The 23660-nt window shown below is 47.0% G+C and overlaps 1 protein-coding gene across 7 annotated transcripts in view; it reads left to right on the top strand.

Annotated features, from left to right (window-relative positions):
• YTHDC2 (YTH N6-methyladenosine RNA binding protein C2) overlaps positions 1 to 23660 on the top strand; it is a 226407-nt gene that overhangs the window by 81361 nt on the left and 121386 nt on the right. For all 7 annotated transcript variants that reach the window (XM_073552136.1, XM_073552137.1, XM_073552138.1 and 4 more), the window contains exons 9-12: positions 8371 to 8478; positions 11610 to 11758; positions 12362 to 12497; positions 12883 to 13009. In XM_073552136.1, the coding sequence (XP_073408237.1) occupies positions 8371 to 8478; positions 11610 to 11758; positions 12362 to 12497; positions 12883 to 13009 (520 nt within the window). The remainder of the gene's footprint in view (positions 1 to 8370; positions 8479 to 11609; positions 11759 to 12361; positions 12498 to 12882; positions 13010 to 23660) is intronic.

Here is a 23660-nt window from a genome sequence, read left to right on the forward strand (position 1 = left end):
CAGAGGTTCCTGCGATTCGCGATCGGAGGACGTCACTTCCAATTCGTGGCTCTGCCCTTCGGTCTGGCCACTGCCCCCAGAGTCTTTACAAAAATAATGGCGGTGGTCATGGCCATCCTGCATGCACGGGGCATAACGGTGTTACCTTACCTGGACGACCTTTTGGTAAAGGGGCCGTCGTTTCAGGAGTGCCAGGACAATGTCGGTATTACTCTGGATACCCTGGCCCGTCTGGGCTGGCTGATCAATTGGAGCAAGTCGTCCTTGGTTCCAGCCCAAAAAATCGTGTTCCTAGGCATGATTTTCGACACCTCCCGGGGGCTGGTGATCCTCCCTCAGGACAAGGCGCAAAAAATCAAGCAAGGGATACGGAACCTTTTACAGCCGGGCTCCAGATCCATCCGGTATGGCATGAGTGTGTTGGGCAGAATGGTGGCGGCGATAGAAGCAATCCCGTTTGCCCAGTTCCATCTCCGTCCGCTTCAGCATGCGCTCTTGACAGCATGGGACCGGAGGCTGCTGTCTCTCAGTCATCGGTGCAAGTTGTCTCCGCTGGTACGGGGTTCACTCCGGTGGTGGACTCGCGACTCGTCTCTGGTCCAGGGGAAACCCTTTCCCCCGGAACAATGGTTGGTGGTGACGACCGATGCAAGCCTGCAAGGTTGGGGAGCAGTTTTCCAGAGTCACATAGCCCAGGGGCGGTGGTCCGTTCAGGAGATAGTTCTCCCGATCAACATTCTGGAGATACGGGCAATACGATTGGCCCTACAACATTTCCAGTGTTTCCTGAGACACCGGCCGGTGCGCATCCAGACGGACAATGCTACAGCGGTAGCATATGTCAACCATCAAGGGGGCACGCGCAGCCAGGCAGCCATGCGCGAGGTCGGACTGGTACTACGCTGGGCGGAGAAGAACCGCGTGGTAATTTCAGCGGTGCACATTCCAGGAGTCGAAAACTGGGCGGCAGATTTCCTCAGCGACAGGGGGTCGCGGCAGGGGAATGGTCCCTGCACCCCGAGATCTTTCAGCAGATCTGCCAACGGTGGGGGACTCCAGACGTGGACCTTATGGCATCCAGAGAGAATGCCAAAGTACTAAGGTTTGTCGCTCGATCCCTCGATCCGCAGGCGATCGCAGCAGACGCGCTGGTGCTCCCGTGGAGCCAGTTTCGTCTCCCGTACTTGTTCCCCCCGCTGCCGCTGCTTCCAAGAGTTATCAGGAAAATAAGGAGAGAAAAGGTTCCAGCAATTCTGCTGGCCCCAGACTGGCCCCGGCGGGCCTGGTACGCAGATCTGGTCCAACTAGTGGTGGACGTACCCTGGCGTCTTCCAGATCGGCCGGACTTACTGTCCCAAGGGCCGATCTGCCATCCGAACTTAGGGGCCCTGTGTTTGACGGCGTGGCCATTGAATCTTGGCTGTTAACACAGGCAGGATTCAGACGCGATGTGGCGGCCACGATGGTGAGTGCCCGAAAGCCTTCCTCGGCGAGGGTGTATCATCGAACTTGGGAAGTTTTTTTCCGTTGGTGTAGGGATCGTGAAGTGGCTCCCCTGGTTTTTTCGATCCCCAACGTACTGGCTTTTCTACAGGCAGGGCTGGACGCAGGGTTGGCCCCGAGTTCCCTCAGAACGCAAATCTCGGCCCTGTCGGTACTTTTCCAACGAAAAGTCGCTTCCGTCTGGCAGGTTAGGACGTTTATGCAGGGGGTCGCACATTTAGTACCCCCCTATAAGGCGCCGACGGAATCATGGGACCTGAACTTGGTGCTCAGAGCCCTTCAGGAGGCCCCTTTCGAACCATTGCAAGAGGTCCCCTTGCCTTACCTGTCCAGAAAGGTCGTTTTTCTAGTAGCCATAACGTCTATTAGGCGGGTTTCGGAATTGGCGGCCTTATCTTGTAAACCACCGTTCCTAACCTTTTATAAGGATAAGGTAGTTTTAAGGCTAGCCCCCCCCTTCTTGCCGAAGGTTGTGTCTGCATTTCATATCAACGAAGACATCGTCTTACCCTCGTTTTGCCCGGCACCGGTGCACAGGGTAGAGAAGGCTTTGCACACCCTGGATCTGGTAAGAGCCCTTAGGAGGTATGTGGCAAGGACGGCGCCATTCCGCCAGACAGACTCTCTATTCGTGGTTCCAGAGGGACGGCTGCGTCCAGAGCGACTTTGGCCAGATGGGTTCGCCTGACGGTCCAAGAAGCTTATCAAATCAGTGGCACGCCGGTTCCGGCAGGGATCAAGGCTCACTCGGCACGGGCAGTGGGGGCCTCATGGGCACTACGACACCAGGCTTCAGCGGAGCAGGTATGCAAAGCAGCTACCTGGTCCAGTTTACATACGTTTGTCAAACATTATAACGTACATACCCAGGCATCCTCGGATGCAAGCCTGGGAAGAAAGATTCTCCAGGCAGCAGTTGCGCACCTCTAATCAGGGGCGCAAATTAGCATGGATTGGGTGAGCTAAGATCCCGCCCAGAGGACTGCTTTAGGACGTCCCACAGTCTCTGTGTCCCCCAATGAGACGAAGGAGAAACATGGATTTTTGTGAGTACTCACCGTAAAATCCTTTTCTCCGAGACGCTCATTGGGGGACACAGCACCCACCCTATCAGCCAGTTGGCATTTACTTATTTTGAGTTTTACAAATCCTTGTACAAGGTTTAGGGTGGCCCCCTTTTTCAGACATATACTTTCTTGCCTGAGTTTAAGGCGCGTTCTCCTACTGCTTATGCACTAAACTGAGTTACGCCCGGCCTAGGGGCGAGGGTGTATGCGGCGGAGGAGGAGCTAACTCTTTTTTTGTACACTTAGTGTCGGCCTCCAGACGGCAGAAGCACACACCCCACAGTCTCTGTGTCCCCCAATGAGCGTCTCGGAGAAAAGGATTTTACGGTGAGTACTCACAAAAATCCATGTTTTCGCTTTATAAGACGCTCCGGATTATAAGACGCACCCCAAATTTTGAGGAGAAAAATAGGAAAAAAACTTTATTTTTAATAAAATGGTGGTGCATCTTATAATCCATGCGTCTTATTGCTTACCAGGGGTGGTGATGGAGGAGGCCGGAGTGGAACATTGCTGCTGGGATGAGGGGGTGTTTTGATGTGCAGCGTGCCGCTGCCGGTGTCTGTTACTGCCGCCGCCCTCTGTCCCCTGATGCTTGCCACCACCGCCACGCTCTGTCCCCCAGTGCCTGCTTGCCACCACCGCCGCACTCTGTCCCCCAGTGCTTGCCACCACCGCCACGCTGTCCCCCGGTGCCTGCTTGCCACCACCGCCGCGCTCTCCCCCGGTTCTTACCGCCACCACCACGCTCTGTCCCCCGGTTCTTACCGCCACGCTCCTATCCCCCGGTGTTTGCCGCCATCGCCGCGCTCTGTCCCGTTCTGAGGGTACTTGCCGTGGCACTCTGTGCCCTGATGCTGCCGCTGCGCTGTCCGCCACCGCCGTGCTCCTGTCCCCCGGTGGTTTCTTCCGCCGCGCTCCTGTCCCCCGGTGGTTTCTTCCGCCCCACCGCCGCCGCCGCGCTCTGTCCCGTTCAGCGTGGGGGGGTCTCTGTCGCTCCATGCCTGCTTTCTTCCTGGAAAATGGCCGCCGCGCATGCGCAGACGGACATCTCGGCACTGAAATCTCGGGAGATGAGATGACGGCGGTGGCGGACAGCGCAGCGGCAGCATCAGGGCACAGAGTGCCGCGGCAAGTACCCTCAGTGGCAGCGCAAATGTATATCCTCTTTGTAAGACGCACCCCCTTTTTCCCCTCAATTTTGGGGGAAAAAAAGTGCGTCTTACAAAGCGGAAAATACGGTATATAACGTTTTATAATAGTCATGGAAACTCTGGAGTATGTCACCTGTTGAGGTTACTATTGAGTTATCTAGTTTTCGAATTTGAAGTATGGTATTAGATGTGTTGTGTTGGCGCACTATAAATGCCAATAACTTGCTGGACTAATTCCCTAGTTCAAAATATGACCGACTAGTAAAGAATAATTTACGTTTAGGTTTGGTATATTGAGTATATAATCTATCGGAGTTTAGTCACTCTCTTATATTTTCATTTGTTTGATTAGCTATATAATTTGCTTCCAAATCGCTTCTCCATCTCATCATCTTCCCTAGATGTCATCCGTTTAATACAGGAAATTGTAGAAGACAAACATCCCCTTAGATACGCTTTAAGGGCATCCCAAAACAAGTTAATATTCTGGGTTTCAGGGTGGGATGAAATGAATGTGTCTAATTAGTCTAGAGTTCTGTCATTGGGGTCTACCAATTTTCAGCCAAAATGGGTTCAACTTCCAAAATAAATTACAACTCATTTGGCCAAATCTAAGTATAAGTATTATCGGGCTATGATCTGAGATACCCCTGTTTCCATGTTCCACATCCCCCACAAATATATAATCTATACGGCAGCGTTCCCCAACTCCAGGCCTCAAGGCCCACCAACAGGTCATGTTTTTAGGATTTCCCTTATATTGTACAGGTGATGCAATTATCACCTAGGCAATACTAAGGAAATCCTGAAAACACGACCTGTTGGTAGGCCTTGAGGACTGGAGTTGGGGAACCCTGCTATACGGGATAGAGTGTGTCTAATTGACGAGTGGCAGGTATATTCTCTCACGTCAGGATGACGTATCCTCCAGAAATCTAACCAACCACTGCACCCAATGAGCATTGATAGTGGAGATGGAGAGTAAGTCGTCCCGAATACTCCATCATCTAGTCTAAGTCTATCAAGACAATTATCTGTGACAAGGTTAAAATGTCCCATGCACCTAACTAATGCATCCGGATAATTTAAGGCAAAACTTTACGCCTTTTTAACGACTGATATATTGGCCGGGGGTGGTTTATAGACATACATTATGACGTAGTCTTTCAAATCTATCGACGCGTGCACAAAAACAAAGCGTCCCTCAGGGTCTTTCTGAGCCTCCTTGATCTCCCATCTAATGTCCTTGTGGATTAATAAAGAAACCCCTCTAAAGTAACTGGTGTGGAATGCATGTATGGACCATTGTACCCATGGTTTCTGCACATAACGAGCCGAATCTCTGGTCAAGTGTTTTTCAACCAGGGCCACAATGTGAGGACGATGACGTTTAATCTCAGAAAAAAACTTAATTCTCTTTCAAGGAGACCCAAGACCTCTGACATTCTAAGTCATGCATATTAATTCAGACCCCATGGTCCCTTGTCCTAATATGGTATACAGTGGCACGTAGACTAAACCTGACAGGCAGCATAATTAGTATTTTGGCAGAATTATCTATATAAACATCAACTAACAATACTAAAACAAGAAATAACAAGATAAAGTTTGGAAAGAAGCACAGTCCCATGATCCTGTCATATTCCCAAAAAGAGGTTACCCTCACTGAACACAGTGTCCGGTATTGATTTTACATTGGACGTTGGCGGAAAGAGCCCCTATCTTTACAAATATTAAGGGAGTCCTTTTTTTCCCCCTATGCCACCCATATAAGGATGGCAGCAGACAAATCAGGTGTCATTCCATTTGCTCTCGTGTGGGACCGCAGCCATTGATTCCACGGCCTTCGCCGGGGTTGTGCAGAATATGGAAGAGCCCTCGTAAACAATTCGGTGTCGAGCTGGGTAGATCATTGAGTATAAGATATTTCTTTCTCTGAGTTGCTTTTTGATCTCCATAAATTGAGCCCTTTGCTTCTGTAGCTCCATAGAAAAATCTGGAAAATTGATATTGTGGCATTATTGAATTTAATAGGGCTTTTTTGCCTTGCCATGCGGAGGATAGCGTCTCTGTCTTTGCAGTTTAGGAGACGTGCCAAAAAAGGACGTGGCGGACTGCCTTGGGGGAAGAGATTTTGTTGGGACCCTATGGGCCCTTTCTACAGAAAAAGTTGAAGAGAACTCATCTCCCTGAGTGTCTTTAAGCCATTTTTCCAAAAATTGCTCCAGTCCTTTTGAGAGTTCTGGTAATCCAATAATTCGGTTATTATTCAGGGCCGTCCGCTTTCTGCCTCCAGGCATTTATAGAGCCAGATACTTTTGTCAGTTTAATTTCCATGGGTGCAAGGGTATCTTCCAGGCTGGAGACTCTCGCTTCGACTTCTGTGATGCGCCCTCTCATGGCTTGCATATCCTGCCGAAGACGTCCCACTTCCAAATGTACCTCCTCTATTTTCCCTGTCAGGAATGTTCTAGTTAGAGATATGGCTTGCATTAATTGTTCAGACGCCTGCCTTAGAGTCAAGTCTTCTTGATCCCTGCCCTCTCCGCCATCAGAAGCGCGATTTTTACGCTGGTCTGCAGCTTTAACACTTTGATGGACTATTTCTGTGGGATCTTGAATTATCAGAGGGGTCGGGCCTTGCAAATTCTTTTAACTTTTCAGCCACCCCTGAACTCTTTGATTGGCTCACGGTTAAGACTTATGTGATACAGCAAGGTGATAAAGTAAATTGTCCCTTTCCTTTGCCCCTATTTATAGCAGCTCTCTTTAGAGCAGGAGCTTACTTTGCCTGATTTTACTATTGTGAGACAGAACAGCCAATCTTATCTGGTCAGTTGTGCAAATTTTTTCCAGCTATAATATGTTGCTCTGTCAGTAAGTCATTGCGTTATCCATAGTCCCAGCCCCAGGGAATTGGGAAACTGAAAGTGAAAGTACAGAGATACCAGCACACAGTCTGTTATGTTGTTTTATCAGCAGGTTATAATACCCAATGTGACCCTAGCTTCTGGGCAGTGAAATCATATTATAAAGGTCCTATAAAAGACCCCGGCGTGCGATCTGATGAAGTGTGCAGTCAGCAAGCTGCCGAGGAGACCGCGGCCCCAGTCCCAAGCAATGGAGAAGTGATGAGAGCGGTGAATGTAATCAAAATGTCGGGCGCCAGCGGGCAATGTATATTTTCAATGAGGGAGCACGGGGTTCGTTTCTCAGAGCTCACTCCTCCTGTGTACCTTTATGAGTTCTGTGCTCCGTCCAACCCACCGCATCTGAGGTGAAGTCTTCCAGGCTGCGTATTTGAGTTTCAGAACACGCAGTAGAAAATGGCCGCCGCCTCCTTACATGCCCTGCTTCCCGTCCGGGTCTCCCGTGATCTACTCCGACCGGAGCTGCACGCCGCACCTCTTCGGAAGCCAGAGGTTTCCAGGAGCCCAGGGCCCAGTTTCCAAGAGCCACAGTATTATCGAGGTGGGTCTTTCGGGTGATGTAAAGGCAGGATTTAAGTCAGGATCATGGGATCTCTGCCTAAGCATTTCCTCTCAACTTCTCTGCATTGTCACCCCCCCGCTAAGTAAGATCATACTGCATTTTTTGTTAGCGTTTTATTTTGCACTGCTTTCTTGGCATTTTCTTGACACTTAGAAAAGTTGTATGTTATCTGCTATGACTGCTTAAGGCATCACCTGTGCCATCACATTGCATTATATCGTTTTTCATCTCTTTTGATTTCCAATTTCTTTTTTTAACAAAGTGGCTTGTTTCACTTTAATTGTTATGGGAAGTGCCAGAGGTGATACAGAAGTCCTTGTTTTAGAACTGGAAATTGTATTTATGGGAAGACTTCATTCTTGCTAATGGTCACATTGTAAAGTCTTAGTAAGCACAACTGTCATTGTACCCCAAGTATTGTAGATAGTAGTAGGAAAGCCTTGCGCATGTACCGAAAATTGGCTCCTCATGTTATAAACATGCTGGGTGCATAAAGAAAGCTGTGGACAATGCAGTTTGGTTGTAGCTGGGGATTGGCCTCTTTGTTGGTGATTCCTGGTGCTCGTTGTCACTTGTGATAACCCATACAGTAAAGAAAAGGGGGAATGTGAAGATGGACAGCAGCTGTGTCAAATACTTGGTTGTATCTATTATGTATTCAGAGTCAGCTGTACAATATGTCTGCACTAATACCTTATATTGGGATTGTAAGATCTAGACACTTTTTAGCTTATAGAGTGAAACGTGCATAGAGTGCTGGTAGTATACTTCTTAGGGTTTTGTCTCATTATGTGACGTTGCCGGAGATTTGGGATATTTATACTCTGCTGTTAAGTCTGACATCAGATGCTGAGAGACTCAACTGCAGACTGGGCAGAATGGTTGCTTAGTCGACATCCTATGCTCCTCAGGCATCATGCACAGGTCTTATGCTCATAAATGGGACCCTGCCATCCCCTGAACAAGTATAAGATAAGGAACAGTCAATTATTTTTTTCTTTCCCCAATTCATAGGCTCATGTACTTGGTTGTAGACGTGTAGAGGGGTTGGGGGAGTCAAAGCCGTCCTTAGGGCAAATGCTTTCTAATTGTATTTCTAAAAGAAAGTGCTTATGGTTTTCATCTGATTACTATTATGTTTCTGTCTCCTATAGTACAAGGACGGCCTTTTGAAGTAAAAGAAATGTTTTTAGAGGATATTTTAAGAACTACGGGCTACAGAAATAAGGACATGCTGACATACAAGAAAGAGAAGCAATGTGGTAAGTGCTGATACTAATTAGTCTTATTTCTACGTAACCAATTACATCATGGCATACTCATTTTGTATATACAAATTTAGTAGAAAGTTAAAAAAACACAACAAAACAACAACTAAAAGATAGAAGACTAGAATGTATTTATTGATCCTGCAGCTACATACTCCAGATGTCACACAGCAGGCTGCAGTGACTGAGGAAAAAAAACATTTTGGTAGTAAAATGAACGAAAGGGAAATCTAAGGAGACATTACAGCTGGGAGGCATGGGAAGGAAGAAAGGGAAATCTAAGGAGACATTACAGCTGAGAGGTATGGGAAGTAAGAAGGGGGAGTCTAAGGAGACAGTATAGCTGAGAGGTGTGGGAAGGAAGAAAGGGAAATCTAAGGAGACATTACAGCCGAGAGGTGTGGGAAGGAAGAAGGGGGAATCTAAGGAGACATTACAGCTGAGAGGTGTGGGAAGGAAGAAGGGGCAATCTAAGGAAACAGTATAGCTGAGAGATGTGGGAAGCAAGAAAAGGAAATCTAAGGAGACATTACAGCTGAGAGGTGTGGGAAGGAAGAAGGGGGAATCTAAGGAGACATTACAGCTGAGAGGTGTGGGAAGGAAGAAGGGGGAATCTAATGAGACATTACAGCTGAGAGGTGTGGGAAGGAAGAAGGGGAAATCTAAGGAGACATTGCAGCTGAGAGGTGTGGGAAGGAAGAAGGGGGAATCTAAAGGGCCCATCACACTAAGCGAGATCGCTAGCGATATCGCTAAAGCGTCACCGATTTTGTGACGCAGCAGCGATATTGCTAGCGATATCGCTGTGTGTGATACTTACCTCCGACCGGCTCCCCCTCTGGCTATCGCTGATCGCGCGAGAACGTCCTGGGCCGTTTCTCGTCGGCCGCTTCCTGTTGGCGCCGACGAGCGACGCGTGGACGTCTTTATCGCCGCGTCTGACAGGTAAGTGCCAACCGCTGTTATGTCGCTGGTGAGATCTGCCTGTTTGGCGGCTCACTAGCGACCATTTAGCGATGCACCAGCGATCCTGACTGGGTCGTATCGTTGTCGGTGCATCGCTAAGTGTGAAGGTACCTTAAGGAGACATTACAACTGAGAGGTGTGGGAAGGAAGAAGGGGGAATCTAAGAAGGCATTGCAGCTGAGAGATGTGGGAAGGAAGAAAGGGAAATCTAAGGAGACATTACAGCTGAGAGGTGTGGGAAAGAAGAAGGGGAAATCTAAAGAGACATTACAGCTGAGAGCTGTGGGAAGGAAGAAGAGGCAATCTAAGGAGACATTACAGCTGAGAGGTGTGGGAAGGAAGAAAGGGAAATCTAAGGAGACATTACACCGGAAAGGTGTGGGAAGGATGAAGGGGAAATCTAAGGAGACAGTATAGCTGGGAGGTGTGGGAAGGAAGAAAGGGAAATCTAAGGAGACATTACAGCTGAGAGGTGTGGGAAGGAAGAAGAGGCTATCTAAGGAGACAGTATATCGGAGAGGTGTGGGAAGGAAGAAAGGGAAATCTAAGGAGACATTACAGATGAGAGGTGTGGGAAGGAAGAAGGGGGAATCTAAGGAGACCTTACAGCTGAGAGGTGTGGGAAGGAAGAAGGGGAAATCTAAGGAGACAGCATAACTGAGAGGATTGGGAAGTAAGAAGGGGGAATCTAAGGAGACATTACAGCTGAGAGGTGTGGGAAAGAAGAAGGGGCAATCTAAGGAGACAGTATAGCTGAGAGGCATGGGAAGGAAAAAAGGGAAATCTAAGGAGACATTACACCGGAAAGTGTGGGAAGGATGAAGAGGAAATTTAAGGAGACAGTATAGCTGAGAGGTGTGGGAAGGAAGAAAGGTAAATCTAAGGAGACATTACAGCTGAGAGGTGTGGGAAGGAAGAAGATGCAATCTAAGGAGACAGTATAGCTGAGAGGTGTGGGAAGGAAGAAAGGGAAATCTAAGGAGACATTACAGCTGAGGTGTGGGAAGGAAGAAGGGGGAATCTAAGGAGACATTACAGCTGAGTGGTGTGGGAAGGAAGAAGAGGCAATCTAAGGAGACATTACAGCTGAGAGGTGTGGGAAGGAAGAAGGGGCAATCTAAGGAGACAGTATAGCTGAGCGGCATGGGAAGGAAGAAGGGGGAATCTAAGGAGACATTACAGCTGAGAGGTATGGGAAGGAAAAAAGGGCAGTCTAAGGAGACAGTATAGCTGAGAGGCATGGGAAGGAAGAAGAGGCAATCTAAGGAGACAGTATAGCTGAGAGGTGTGGGAAGGAAGAAAGGGAAATCTAAGGAGACATTACAGCCGAGAGGTGTGGGAAGGAAGAAGGGGGAATCTAAGGAGACATTACAGCTGAGAGGTGTGGGAAGGAAGAAGGGGGAATCTAAGGAGACATTGCAGCTGAGAGATGTGGGAAGCAAGAAAAGGAAATCTAAGGAGACATTACACTGGAAAGGTGTGGGAAGGATGAAGGGGAAATCTAAGGAGACAGTATAGCTGAGAGGTGTGGAAAGGAAGAATGGGAAATCTAAGGAGACATTACAACTGAGAGGTGTGGGAAGGAAAAAGGGGCAATCTAAGGAGGCATTGCAGCTGAGAGGTGTGGGAAGGAAAAAGAGGCAATCTAAGGAGACATTACAGCTGAGAGGTGTGGGAAGGCAGAAAGGGAAATCTACTGTAAGGAGACATTACAGCTGAGAGGTGTGGGAAGGAAGAAGGGGAAATCTAAGGTGACATTACAACTGAGAGGTGTGGGAAGGAGGAAGGGGCAATCTAAGGAGACATTATAGCTGAGAGGTGTGGGAAAGAAGGTAATTTCTAAATTTTCTAGAGACTTCCTGAATGTTACAAAGACAGAGCAACATGAAAAGATTGGAAATAAAACAAAAGGTAAATACATATTTTAAAGGTGCATATATCATATCCAAAATAATGTCTTTGGGTGTAAAACTAAACCTTCATCTTAAAAGTGGGGGGTGAGACACTTTGTGTAGGGTATAAGGAACTGAGCACCAGATTTAGTTCTGAGCTAGTGCACACTAAATTTCATAGGAAAATAGGAGAACACCTAGATCTGGATAATCATACACCTAATGTACATTACATGTGTTTTCTCTTTAACAATGTCTTTGTCACAGAGGAAAAACAAAAGACAACCCTGTCTGAATGGCACTCGACAAAAGAGAACAGCATGAAGAGCAACACCCAACGGCAAAGGAGAATTACCAGCATCGCAGAGGATTATGATCTGCTGGATGACGGAGGGAACACTGTATTCACTCAGCTGGTATGGTGGAGTTATTTTCTTAGGCACCCAAAATAAAACTAGATAGTCTTTTGTAATTTTTTTTTGTAACTGATGGCTAGAACATAAGGGGGTATCTTTTACTCCTAACTTTGAATTTTTGATATCTCATATATGCTACGTTTTGAACTAATTTTAAAGCGGATCTATCAGGGTATGCTCATCTAAAGCATAGCATAGTATGGCGACAGGTTTGCTCTGCTAACATTTGTTTTTTTGATAACTAAGAGTGATAAAGGAATACACTGGGAATATAGTGAATATGTCTGGTTTTCATGAGAAGAACTCCTCCCCGCATATCTCACCTATTATTAATGGCCATCCGCTATGGATTTGCATATACGGCAGCCCATCAGCCATCTCGTCAATGCTCCTATTAGCCAAATGACATTTCTGTGTTGCTTTGGCTAATAGAGTGATCTTGTCTCTATAATTAGATGCCTGTACATAAAGCAGAATAGTCTTCTTTGATTCTGATATATAATAAAATGTACTTGATCCTTGACTAAATATATGATTGACGATATACAGTACATGTAGGAATTTGCTATCTTTAACTTCTGCTCTCTATCTCTGGTCATTAAGACTGAGAAGGATGTGAATTGTTTAGAGCCGTGGCTGATAAAGGAAATGGACTCCTGCCTGTCTGATATTTGGCTCTGTAGAGACCTAGATGCCTTTGCACAATTGTTCCAATTAATATTGACAGAAAATGTCAGTGGTAAGTTCCCATCTTTACTAGTAGTAATATTTCTAGGTTGGTCCCATGCATTTTTTATCTTTTCTCCTTTATGGACATTTGTAATTTCTTACATGTGATTGGGAATTATTATTATGGATTTTGTTTTATAAACTCCCTACTGCTCCTTCTTCCACAGGTTTGTCCATAAACATTATTTGCCCTAAAGTTGTACTCTCTCTCCAGTTTGGCTTAACCTATGAACAGTTGAGTGGCTTCTAGACCCCTCTATTCATAATTTTCATTAATTTGCGCCTATTATATTGTCTTCTGAGGTTCTGCTGAAAGCATTTTTACTACATATTAATTTGTTTGCATCATATACATTTACATATTAAGTGTCAGACTGTTTTTTCTTATTTACTAGTCGACTACAGACACAGTGAAACAAGCGCTTCTCCATTAATGGTGGCTGCTGGTCGAGGCTTTTTGAGCCAGGTAGAGCAACTTATTGGCATGGGCGCCAACATCCACAGCAAAGCTTCCAATGGATGGTAATTACCCTTTACTGTATTCATATTATTTTGACTACTAGATCCACAGATAGTGTTCATCCCACGTTACCTTTTCAGCAGTTTGTGGCTGTAGGACACTTGACATAAGCCGTCTATCATCACGGATTGTGGCTGTAGGACACATGACATAAGCAGTCTATCATCACTGATTGTGGCTGTATGACACGTGACATAAGCCGTCTGTCATCACTGATTGTGGCTGTAGGACACATGACATAAGCCGTCTGTCCTCAAAATTGTGGCTGTAGAACACGTGACATAAGCCGTCTAACCTCACTGTTTGTGGCTTTAGGACATACTGTATGACGTAAGTAGTCTATCCTCACTGATTTTGGCTGTAGGACACGTGACATAAGCCGTCTATCCTCACTGATTGTGTCTGTAGAACATGTGACATAAGCCATCTATCCTCACTGATTGTGGGTGTAGGACACGTGACATAAGCCGTCTATCCTCACTGATTGTGAATCATAGAATCGTAGAGTTGGAAGGGACCTCCTGGGCCATCTGGTCCAACCCCCTGCTCAAAGCAGGATTCGCTAAATCATCCCAGTCAGATGTCTGTCCAGCCTCTGTTTGAAGACTTCCATTGAAGGAGAACTCACCACTTCTCGTGGCAGCCTGTTCCACTCATTGATCACTCTAACTGTCAAAAAGTTTTTTCTAATATCTAATCTGTGTCGCCTCCCATTCAGTTTCATCCCATTGCTTCTAGTCTTTCCTTGTGCAAATGAGAATAAAGATGATCCTTCTACAATGTGACAGCCCTTTAGATATTTGTAGACAGTTATTAAGTCTCCTCTCAGTCTTCTCTTTTGTAAACTAAACATTCCCAAATCCTGCAACCTTTCCTCATAAGACAGGGTTTGCAGACCGGTCACCATTCTGGTCGCTCTTTTCTGAACTTGCTCCAGTTTGTTGATGTCTTTTAGAATGTGGTGCCCAAAACTGGACACAATATTCCAGATGAGGTCTGACCAAAGAGGAGTAGAGGGAAATAATGACTTCACGTGATCTAGACTGTATGCTTCTGTTAATACATCCTAGAATTGCATTTGCCTTTTTTGCTGTTGCATCACACTGTTGACTCATATTCAGTCTGTGATCTATTAGTATACCCAAGTCTTTTTCACATGTGCTGTCACTTAGCCCTATTCCTCCCATTCTGTATATGCTTTTTTCATTTTTTTTGCCCAGATGTAGTACTCCCTGTTAAAAACCATTCTGTTAGTTGCTGCCCACTTCTCCAGTTTATTTATATCTTTTTGAATCCTCTCTCTCTCTTCTCTAGTATTAGCTATCCCTCCTAGCTTTGTGTCATCAGCAAATTTAATCAGTTTACCCTCAATTCCTTCATCTAAATCGTTGATAAAGATGTTGAACAATACAGGGCCCAGGACAGAGCCCTGTGGTACCCCACTTGAGACATTCTTCCAACTGGATGTGCAGCCATTTACAACCACTCTTTGGGGTCCGATCACTAAGCCAGTTATGAATCCACCTAACAGTTGCCTTGTCCATTCCATACTTAGTCATTTTTTCAATAAGAATTGTATGAGAGACTTTGTCAAAGGCTTTGCTGAAGTCAAGATATACTATATCTACAGCATTTCCTTGATCCACCCAATCAGTGATTCCGTCATAGAAGGAAATTAAGTTAGTCTGACATGACTTATTAGTTACAAACCCATGCTGACTCTGTTTAATCACTTCATTCTTATCCAGGTACTGACATACATGTTGTTTAATAATTTGTTCAAAGATCTTTCCTGGTATAGAAGTCAGACTCACCGGCCTATAGTTGCCTGGGTCCACGTTCTTCCCCTTTTTAAAGATAGGAACAACATTTGCTCTTCTCCAGTCTTCTGGCACTTCTCCTGTTCTCCAAGAATTTTCAAAGATTATGGAGAGGGGTTCAAAAATTTCTTCTGCTATCTCCTTCAGTACTCTGGGGTGTAATTCATCTGGACCTGGAGACTTGAATTCATTTAGGTTAGCTAAGTGTTTCCTCACTATCTTTCTGTTTATAGATATCCTGGAATCTTCTATTCCCTTAATAGGACAGTGAAGAACAGTTGATGTTACATTTCCTTTCTGAGAGAAAACAGATGCAAAATAGGAATTTAAAAGTTCAGCCTTCTCAACATCCTGTCTTACCATTTCATCATTTTCATCCTGTAAAAATCCTATAGCATCTTTGACTTTTCTTTTACTTTTGACATAGCCCCAAAATCCTTTATTATTGCTTTTGACATCTCTTGCAAGCCTCAATTCATTTTCAGCTTTAGCTAATCTGATTTGTGCCCTGCAGGTTCTGCAGACAGCATTATATTCTTCTTTAGATATGCCTCCCTCTTTCCATTTTATAAACATTTTTTTCTTCCTTTTTAGCATGTGCTTAAGGTCTGTGTTCATCCATCCTAGTTTCCTTAAATGCTTCCTATTCTTCCCTCTTTTCGGAATTGTTAACAACTGTGCTTTGAGAATTTCATTTTTCAAGATTTGTGGCTGTAGTACACGTGACATAAGCTGTCTGTCCTCACTGATTGTGGCTGTAGTACACGTGACATAAGCCGTCTATCCCCGCTGATGCATAATTTGCTCTTTAACCCCGTCCCAATCTGTGACACAGCGTATGCGTCATGAAAGTCGGTGCCAATCCAATCCATGACGCATATGCTGTGTCATGACTTTAAAGCCCCCCTGCGGGTCTGGTGACCGGGGTCAATGAAAGGTCACCCGACCCGCAGATACAGGGGGCTTTGTACTTCACCACAGGGGGCGTGGCTTCGCCCCCCACGTGACTATGATCGCTCTGATTGGCTGTTCAAAGTGAAAGTTAATCAGAGCGATAGTAATAGTTCATCAATGAAATTTGATGAAATATTACAAACCAGCCATGGCCGATGCTGCAGTAGCATCGGACATGGCTGGAGACACCGATCCGACCCCCCCCACACACCGGCTAATGGGGCCAATCTGCCCCGCGCCACTGAATGACAGCGGTGATCTGCCGCCACTGTCATCATTTGCTCCCCCCGCCTTCCCTCAGCTCCCCCTCCAGCTTCCAATCCCCACCCCTCACCCCCCCGGGTGAAAAAATGGCGGGCCGCTCGAATCTGCCGGCTGCAGATTCCTATCATTCATTTTGACCCCTGTGATAAACTCTCACAGTGATCAAAATAAAATAAAAAGTAAATAACCCCCCCCCTTTATCACCCCTATATGTAGGCACAACTAATAAAATAAAGAAAATATTTTTATTTTTATTTTTTCATTAGGGTTAGGGTTAGAATTAAGGTTAGGATTAGAATTAGGGTTAGAATTAGGGTTAGGGTTGGAATTAGGGTTAGGGTTGGAATTATGGTTAGGGTTGGAATTAGGGTTAGGGTTGGAATTAGGGTTAGGGTGGAATTAGGGTTAGGGTTGCAATTAGGGTTAGAATTAGGGTTAGGGTTGGAATTAGGGTTAGGGTTGGAATTGGGGTTAAGGTTGGAATTGGGGTTAGGGTTGGAATTAGGGTTAAGGTTGGGTGTGTTGGGGTTAGGGTTGGGATTAGGGTTAGGCTTGTGGTTAGGGTTATGGTTAGGGTTGGGATTAGGGTTAGGGGTGTGTTGGGGTCAGGGTTATGGTTAGGGTTGGGATTAGGGTTCGGGATGTGTTGGGGTTAGGGTTGTGGTTAGGAGGGGTGTGTTTGGGTTAGGGTTGGAGTTAGAATTGAGGGGTTTCCACTGTTTAGGCACATCAGGGGGTCTCCAAACGCGACATGGTGCCACCATTGATTGCAGCCAATTTTGTGTTCAAAAAGTCAAACGGTGCTCCCTCCCTTCCAAGCCCTGACATGTGCCCAAACAGTGGTTTACCCCCACATATGGGGTATCAGCGTACTCCGGAAAAATTGCAAAACAACTTTTGGGGTGTAATTTCTCTGTTACCCTTGGGAAAATAAAAAATTGGGGCTAAAAAATTATTTTTGTGGAAAAAAAGTGATTTTTTTATTTTCACGTCTCTGCGTTATAAACTTCTGTGAAGCACTTGGGGGTTCAAAGTGCTCACCAGACATCTAGACAAGTTCCTTGGAAGGTCTAGTTTCCAAAATGGGGTCACTTGTGGGGGGTTTCTACTGTTTAGGCACATCAGAGGCTCTGCAAATGTAACATGACATCCGCAGACCATTCCATCAAAGTCAGCATTTCAAAATGTCACTACTTCCCTTCCGAGCCCCGACGTGTGCCCATACAGTGGTTCATCCCTCACATACGGGGTACCAGCGTACTCAGGACAAACTGTACAACAACTTTTGGGGTGCAATTTCTCCTGTTAACCTTGTAAAAATTAAAAATTGCGGACTAAAAAATAATTTTTTGAGGAAAAAAAATATTTTTTATTTTCACGGCTCTGCGTTATAATCTTCTGTGAAGCACCTGGGGGTTCAAAGTCCTCACTATGCATCTAGATAAGTTCCTTAGGGGGTCTAGTTTCCAAAATGGGGTCATTTGTGGGGGAGCTCCAAAGTTTAGGCACTCGGGCTTTCCAAGCACGACATGGTGTCCACTAATGATTGGAGCTAATTTTCATTTCAAAAAGTCAAATGGCGCTCCTTCCCTTCTGAGCCCTGCCGTGCGCCCAAACAGTGGCTCCCCCCCACATATGGGGTACCAGTGTACTGAGGGCAAACTGGACAACAACTTTTGTGGTCCAATTTCTCCTATTACCATGTGAGAATAAAAAATAGTGTACTAAAAAATCATTTTTGAGGAAAAATTTTTTTTTTATTTTCACTGCTCTGCGTTAAAAACTTCTGTGAAGCATTTGGGGTTCGAAGTGCTCACTACACATCTAGATAAGTTCCTTAAGGAGTCTAGTTTCCAAAATGGTGTCACTTGTAGGGGGTTTTCACTGTTTAGGCACACAGGGGCTTTCCAAACGCGACATGGTGTCCGATAACGATTGGAGCTAATTTTCCATTCAAAAAGTCAAATGGCGCCAATTCCCTTCCGGGCCCTGCCGTGCGCCCAAACAGTGGTTTATGACCACATGTGAGTTATTGGTGTCACTTGTGTGGGCTCCAATGTTTAGGCACACAGGGGCTCTCCAAACGCGTCATGGCAACCGCTAAATATTCCAGCATATTTTCCATTCAAAAAGTCAAATGGCGCTCCTTCCCTTCTGAGCCCTGGCGTGCACCCAAACAGTGGTTTATGACCACATATGAGGTATCGGTGTACTCAGGAGAAATTGCCCAACAAATTTTAGGATCCATTTTATCCTGTTGCCATATGAAAATGAAAAAATTGATGCTAAAAGTAAATTTTTGTTGGAAAAATTAAAATGTCCATTTTTCTTTATCGCCTTATTGGGGGACACAGAATACCATGGGTGTATGCTGCTGCTGCTAGGAGGCTGACACTATGCAAAAATAGAAAATTAGCTCCTCCCCGGCAGTACACACCCACCGACAGGCACCAAGCACCTCAGTTTGTGCTTAGTGTCTGTAGGAGGCGGACCGGGATCTCCCCAGATCCGCAGTTATTAATCCAATTTTTCCTTTCAGGGTTTAGTTTGAACTTTTTAATCCTTTCTTCTTTTATCTTTTAGGTTTTTCCGTTGGGAAACAGGGTGTAATGATGTATAGTAGGTTTCTATGAAGACAGTGGCTAGATGATAGAGTCACAGACACAGGTATACGTGAAAGTAGTTTGTATTAAACAAGCAGCACAGAACAGCACAGGTGCTGGCGGAGCCAGATAATGACAGCAGTGGTAACAGCAGCAGAACTCAGTCCAGTAAATAGCAAGTTGTACACCGGCACTGTGTAGATGTAAGCAGACACAGTCTGAAGAATGCAGGCAAGGACAGTCACTTAGCCCTCTCCCTTGCGGGAGGGGAATCTTCGGGCACAGTGCAGTGGCAGAGAAAGTCACTAGGTAATTGATACTGGATGTGCAAAGGTAGCAGGGATAGTCTCTCAGGTGGAACGCACACAGCAGTCAAGATCTTCAGCGCATACCGTGAGTGCTGTAGTAGCGGTGAGCGGTGGAGGCAGGGCTGGAAGGAGCCTTCAGGCCGACCCCGTGAGAAGGTCCAGGCAGCGGCAGTTAGGCAGCAGGTAATCCAGGTGGATTCAGCAGGAAGGAAGGAGGTAGCACAGCGTGCAACTCCCAGCTAGCAGATCAGGTACAGGACGAGATATACAAGCAAGGTAGTCACGTCCAGGAAAGCTATTTAAACCCGGCGGGCGGGACCAACAGGCGGTGATGTCACAGGAACCAGTATGGCCGAACGAAGCCAGGCTTAAGGGCAACAGTAAGGGCAAAGTCCGGAACACAGCAGAATAGGAACGATGCTTACATTATTCCCCCCTTAAAGAATGTCCTCCGGACAATCTTCGACCAGGCTTGTCCGGGTACCTTAGATGAAACTGCTCCAGCAGCCGCGGAGCACAGATATTCTCCACCGGTTCCCAGGAATTCTCCTCGACAGAGTATCCTTGCCACTTGACCAGATATTGCAACTTCCTTCTGAAGATCCGTGAATCCAGAATCTTCTCCACGACATATTGTTCATGTCCATCAACGAGCACTGGAGCTGGAGGAGAGCAAGAACGCCCTGGGAAAGAATTTGGTACAACTGGCTTTAGTAGGGAAACATGGAACACCGGGTGAACCTTCCAGGCAGGGGGTAATTTCAGACGCACCGCTACCGAATTCACTAGAGCCACGATCTTGTATGGCCCTACAAACTTCTGCCCCAGCTTGACAGTCGGTGCCCTCACCCTCAGATTCTTGGTAGACAACCAGACCGTATCTCCCACCCTATACACCGGAGCCGGCCTCCTGGTACGATCTGCTGCTCTCTTATACCTTTCCTGCGCAGTCGTCAAGGTGGTCTTCAGAGCTTCCAAATTCTGCTGTAAGAAAGAAAGATGGTCAGACACAGCAGGCACTGCAGCCTCCTTGGGGAACTGCGGCAAGATGCTTGGGTGGTAACCCTGATTAGCAAAGAACGGTGACTGCTTAGTCGAGGAGTGCTGCGAGTTGTTATATGTGAACTCTGCCAGGGGAAGCAGATCTACCCAATCGTCCTGCAGATGACTTAAGTAGCAACGGAGGTACTGCTCCAGGGTCTGATTCGTACGTTCCGTCTGTCCATTAGTCTGTGGATGGTAAGCCGAAGACAGACTTACTCTAATATCCAGAGCCGCGCAGAAACACCTCCAGAACCTAGACGTGAACTGCACCCCACGATCCGAGATCACCTCATCCGGGACTCCGTGCAGACGGACCACCACTTGAATCAACAAGTCTGCAGTCTGTTTTGCTGTGGGTAATCCAGCGCAAGGGATAAAGTGTGCTGCCTTAGTGAGGCGGTCCACGACCACTAGAATGGTGTTCTTACCCTTGGAGACCGGTAGTTCAACAATAAAGTCCATTGAGATGGATCTCCAGGGACGAGATGGTATAGGCAAGGGTTGTAACAACCCGGAAGGCGACGCACGAGGCGTCTTGAACCGAGCACATACCTCGCAGGATGACACGTATCCCTCCACGTCCTTCCGGTACGAAGGCCACCAGAAGTACCGAGCCAGGAACTCTTGGGTCTTCGTTATTCCACGATGTCCCCCAATCTTAGAATCATGGATCAGTCGGAGGACTTCAAGTCTTGTCACCTCTGGTACATACAGCCGATTCTCCTGTAACCACACTCCTCCATTGTAATTTAGGCTTACTTCGGGGGTAGGTTGCCTTAGCAATGGATCTGCTGCGTATGCTGCTTTGATCTCAGACAGAAGATCCTGATGATGGATTGCAGAGATGAAATGAGCGGGAGACACAACAGTACTAGGAGACGACTTAATCACTTCCTCAGGAGCAGCAATCCTAGATAGCGCATCTGCCTTACCATTCCGTGCCCCCGACCTGTAGGAGATGATGAAGTTGAATTGGTTTAGAAACAAGCTCCAACGTGCCTGACGTGGGTTCAAACATCTTACGGACTGCATGAATTCCAGGTTTCGGTGGTCGGTAAGAACTGTAATCGGAGTTGAGGACCCCAGCAGCAAGTGTCTCCACTCCTTGAATGCCGTCACAATCGCCAGTAACTCCTTGTTCCCTACGTCATAGTTCTTCTGCGCCGGGGATAGCTTCTGAGAAAGAAAGGCACAAGGATGAAGAACTGCCTTCTCACCTCCTCTCTGTGACAACACTGCGCCGATGGCGACATCCGATGCGTCCACCTCAAGAGTAAAGCTCAGGTCTGGGTCTGGATGTCTTAAGATGGGAGCCGACACAAATTTGTCCTTCAGCCGTGTGAACGCCTCCTGGGCTTGCGGAGTCCACCGGAACGGTACCCCCTTCTTGGTCAGTTGGGTGATGGGAGCCACAATCTCAGAGAAGTTACGGATGAAGCGCCTATAGAAGTTGGCGAATCCCACAAACCTCTGAACTTCCTTCACCGATCCTGGCGCTGGCCACTCCTGGATCGCTCTGGTCTTTTGATCGTCCATCTGGAGACCCTGTGGAGAGATGACATAACCGAGGAACTGCACTGTTGCCCTGTGGAACTCGCATTTCTCCAATTTGATGTAAAGATGGTTATGCAGCAGGCGTTGCAGCACTGTCCTCACGTGGAGCCGATGTTCCTCGAGATCACTGGAAAAGATTAAAATGTCATCGAGATACACAACCATAAATACATCAAGCACATCTCGGAAAATGTCATTAACAAAATGCTGAAAGGTTGCAGGAGCATTTCGTAGTCCGAACGGCATGACCCGTGATTCGAAGTGTCCATAACGGCAGCGGAAGGCCGACTTCCACTCATCTCCAGACCGAATTCTCACGAGATTGTAGGCTCCCCGAAGATCCAGTTTGGTGAATATCTTAGCCTGCTTCACCCTCTCCAGTAGTTCAGAGATTAAGGGTAGCGGGTGCCGATTCATGACCGTTACCTTGTTTAAATCACGGTAGTCCATGCAAGGACGCAGACCCCCGTCCTTTTTCTTCACGAAGAAGATTGGTGCACCCGCAGGAGAAGTAGACGGTCGGATGAAGCCCTTGGCGAGATTCTCGTCGATGAAGTCCTTCAAGGCCTTTAATTCAGGACCAGACAAAGGGTAAATACGCCCGAATGGGATCTCCGCCCCAGATATCAGTTCTATCGGGCAATCATAAGGCCGGTGGGGAGGTAACATATCTGCCCTCTTCTTATCACATACCTCTGCCAGATCCTGATACTCCATTGGTAATTGTCCCTCAGTCGTAGCTACTACCTTGGGGATAGCAGCGACCTTAGGAATAGCGGGGTTGCTGTTAGAACTTGGAGGGAACTGCACTTCCCTGGTCTCCCAGTTGATGCGAGGATTCTGAACCTGGAGCCAAGGTAACCCCAGGATAATAGGAAAGTGAGGAGAAGATATTAGTAAAAAGGACAAATGTTCCACATGTTCCTCTCCAATGCATACCTTCACCGACTCAGTCTCCATGGTTACCGGTCCCGATGTAAGTGGTGACCCGTCTACTGTCTCCATCAAGACTGACGACTCCCTCTTCACTGCCCTGATTCCATGCTTCCTTGCAAACGCGATATCCATGAAGTTTCCACTGGCCCCGGAGTCCAACATGGCGGCGCTCTCGACACACCGACCCTGGAAGCAGACCCTCAAGGATAGGTAATAGTGGGAATTCTTCTTAGTAGCGAAGGAGGAAACGACGGATGTCATCGAGATCACCACTGCGTTCAATGGAAGAGATGCCAGCGAATTCATATCGGCAAAGTCCAGGTCTCTCTGATTGTCTCTGCCCCCCGAATTGTTCAGATCTAGGACGCAGGACTCCCCCGCCTCGGAGTTACAATCAATGATAGCTGCAGCCGTCTTACGTCTCCTGACTGGACACTCGGAGATGAAGTGACCGGTCCCCCCGCAGTAGAAGCACAGGTTTTCCTTAAAGCGATGCTCCTTGCGGGCATCAGGAGGATTTCTACGTACGGCATCCACCTGCATCGGTTCGGGCTCGGGCTCGGGATTCCTCCTGCTGGTGACATCTCTGGAGGGAGAAGAGAACGGAACAGTGTTAATAAACCGTAGATCAGACCAGCGCTCCTGTCTGCGCTCAGAGAGTCGATTGTCAATGCGGATGCAGTGGTTGATGAAGTCCCCAAGAAGCACGGGCGAGTCCCCGCGTGCCAGTTCATCCTTAACTGCCGTAGACAATCCCCTGCGGAAGATGGCCTGCTTGGCTGCCCCGTTCCAGGTGGTGTCTAAAGCCCATCTACGGAAGTCCAATGCATACTCCAGCACCGAACGCTTCCCCTGCCGAAGGGTCAGCAGCGTCGTCTCAGCAGTATTAGCTCGGTTCGGGTCATCAAACATCTGCGTCATTGCGGCAATGAAATTGTCCATAGAGTTAAGCAGAGGGTCGTCGGTCTCAATCAAAGGGTTGGCCCACGCGAGCGCCTTACCAGACAGCAGCATGACTATGGTCAGAACTTTAGAGCGTTCCGTAGTGAACTGTGGGGCATGAGCAGCAAAGAAGATCCGACACTGGTTCAAAAATCCTCGGAATTTATCCCTCTCACCAGCGAACCGGAAGGGTGGAAGCTTCGGGAAGGTCGGTGTAGTATCCCGGGC

This window comes from Dendrobates tinctorius, unplaced genomic scaffold (genome assembly GCF_039654945.1).
Source record: "Dendrobates tinctorius isolate UK_male_01 unplaced genomic scaffold, ASM3965494v1 ptg000003l, whole genome shotgun sequence".
Classification (NCBI taxonomy): domain Eukaryota; kingdom Metazoa; phylum Chordata; class Amphibia; order Anura; family Dendrobatidae; genus Dendrobates; species Dendrobates tinctorius.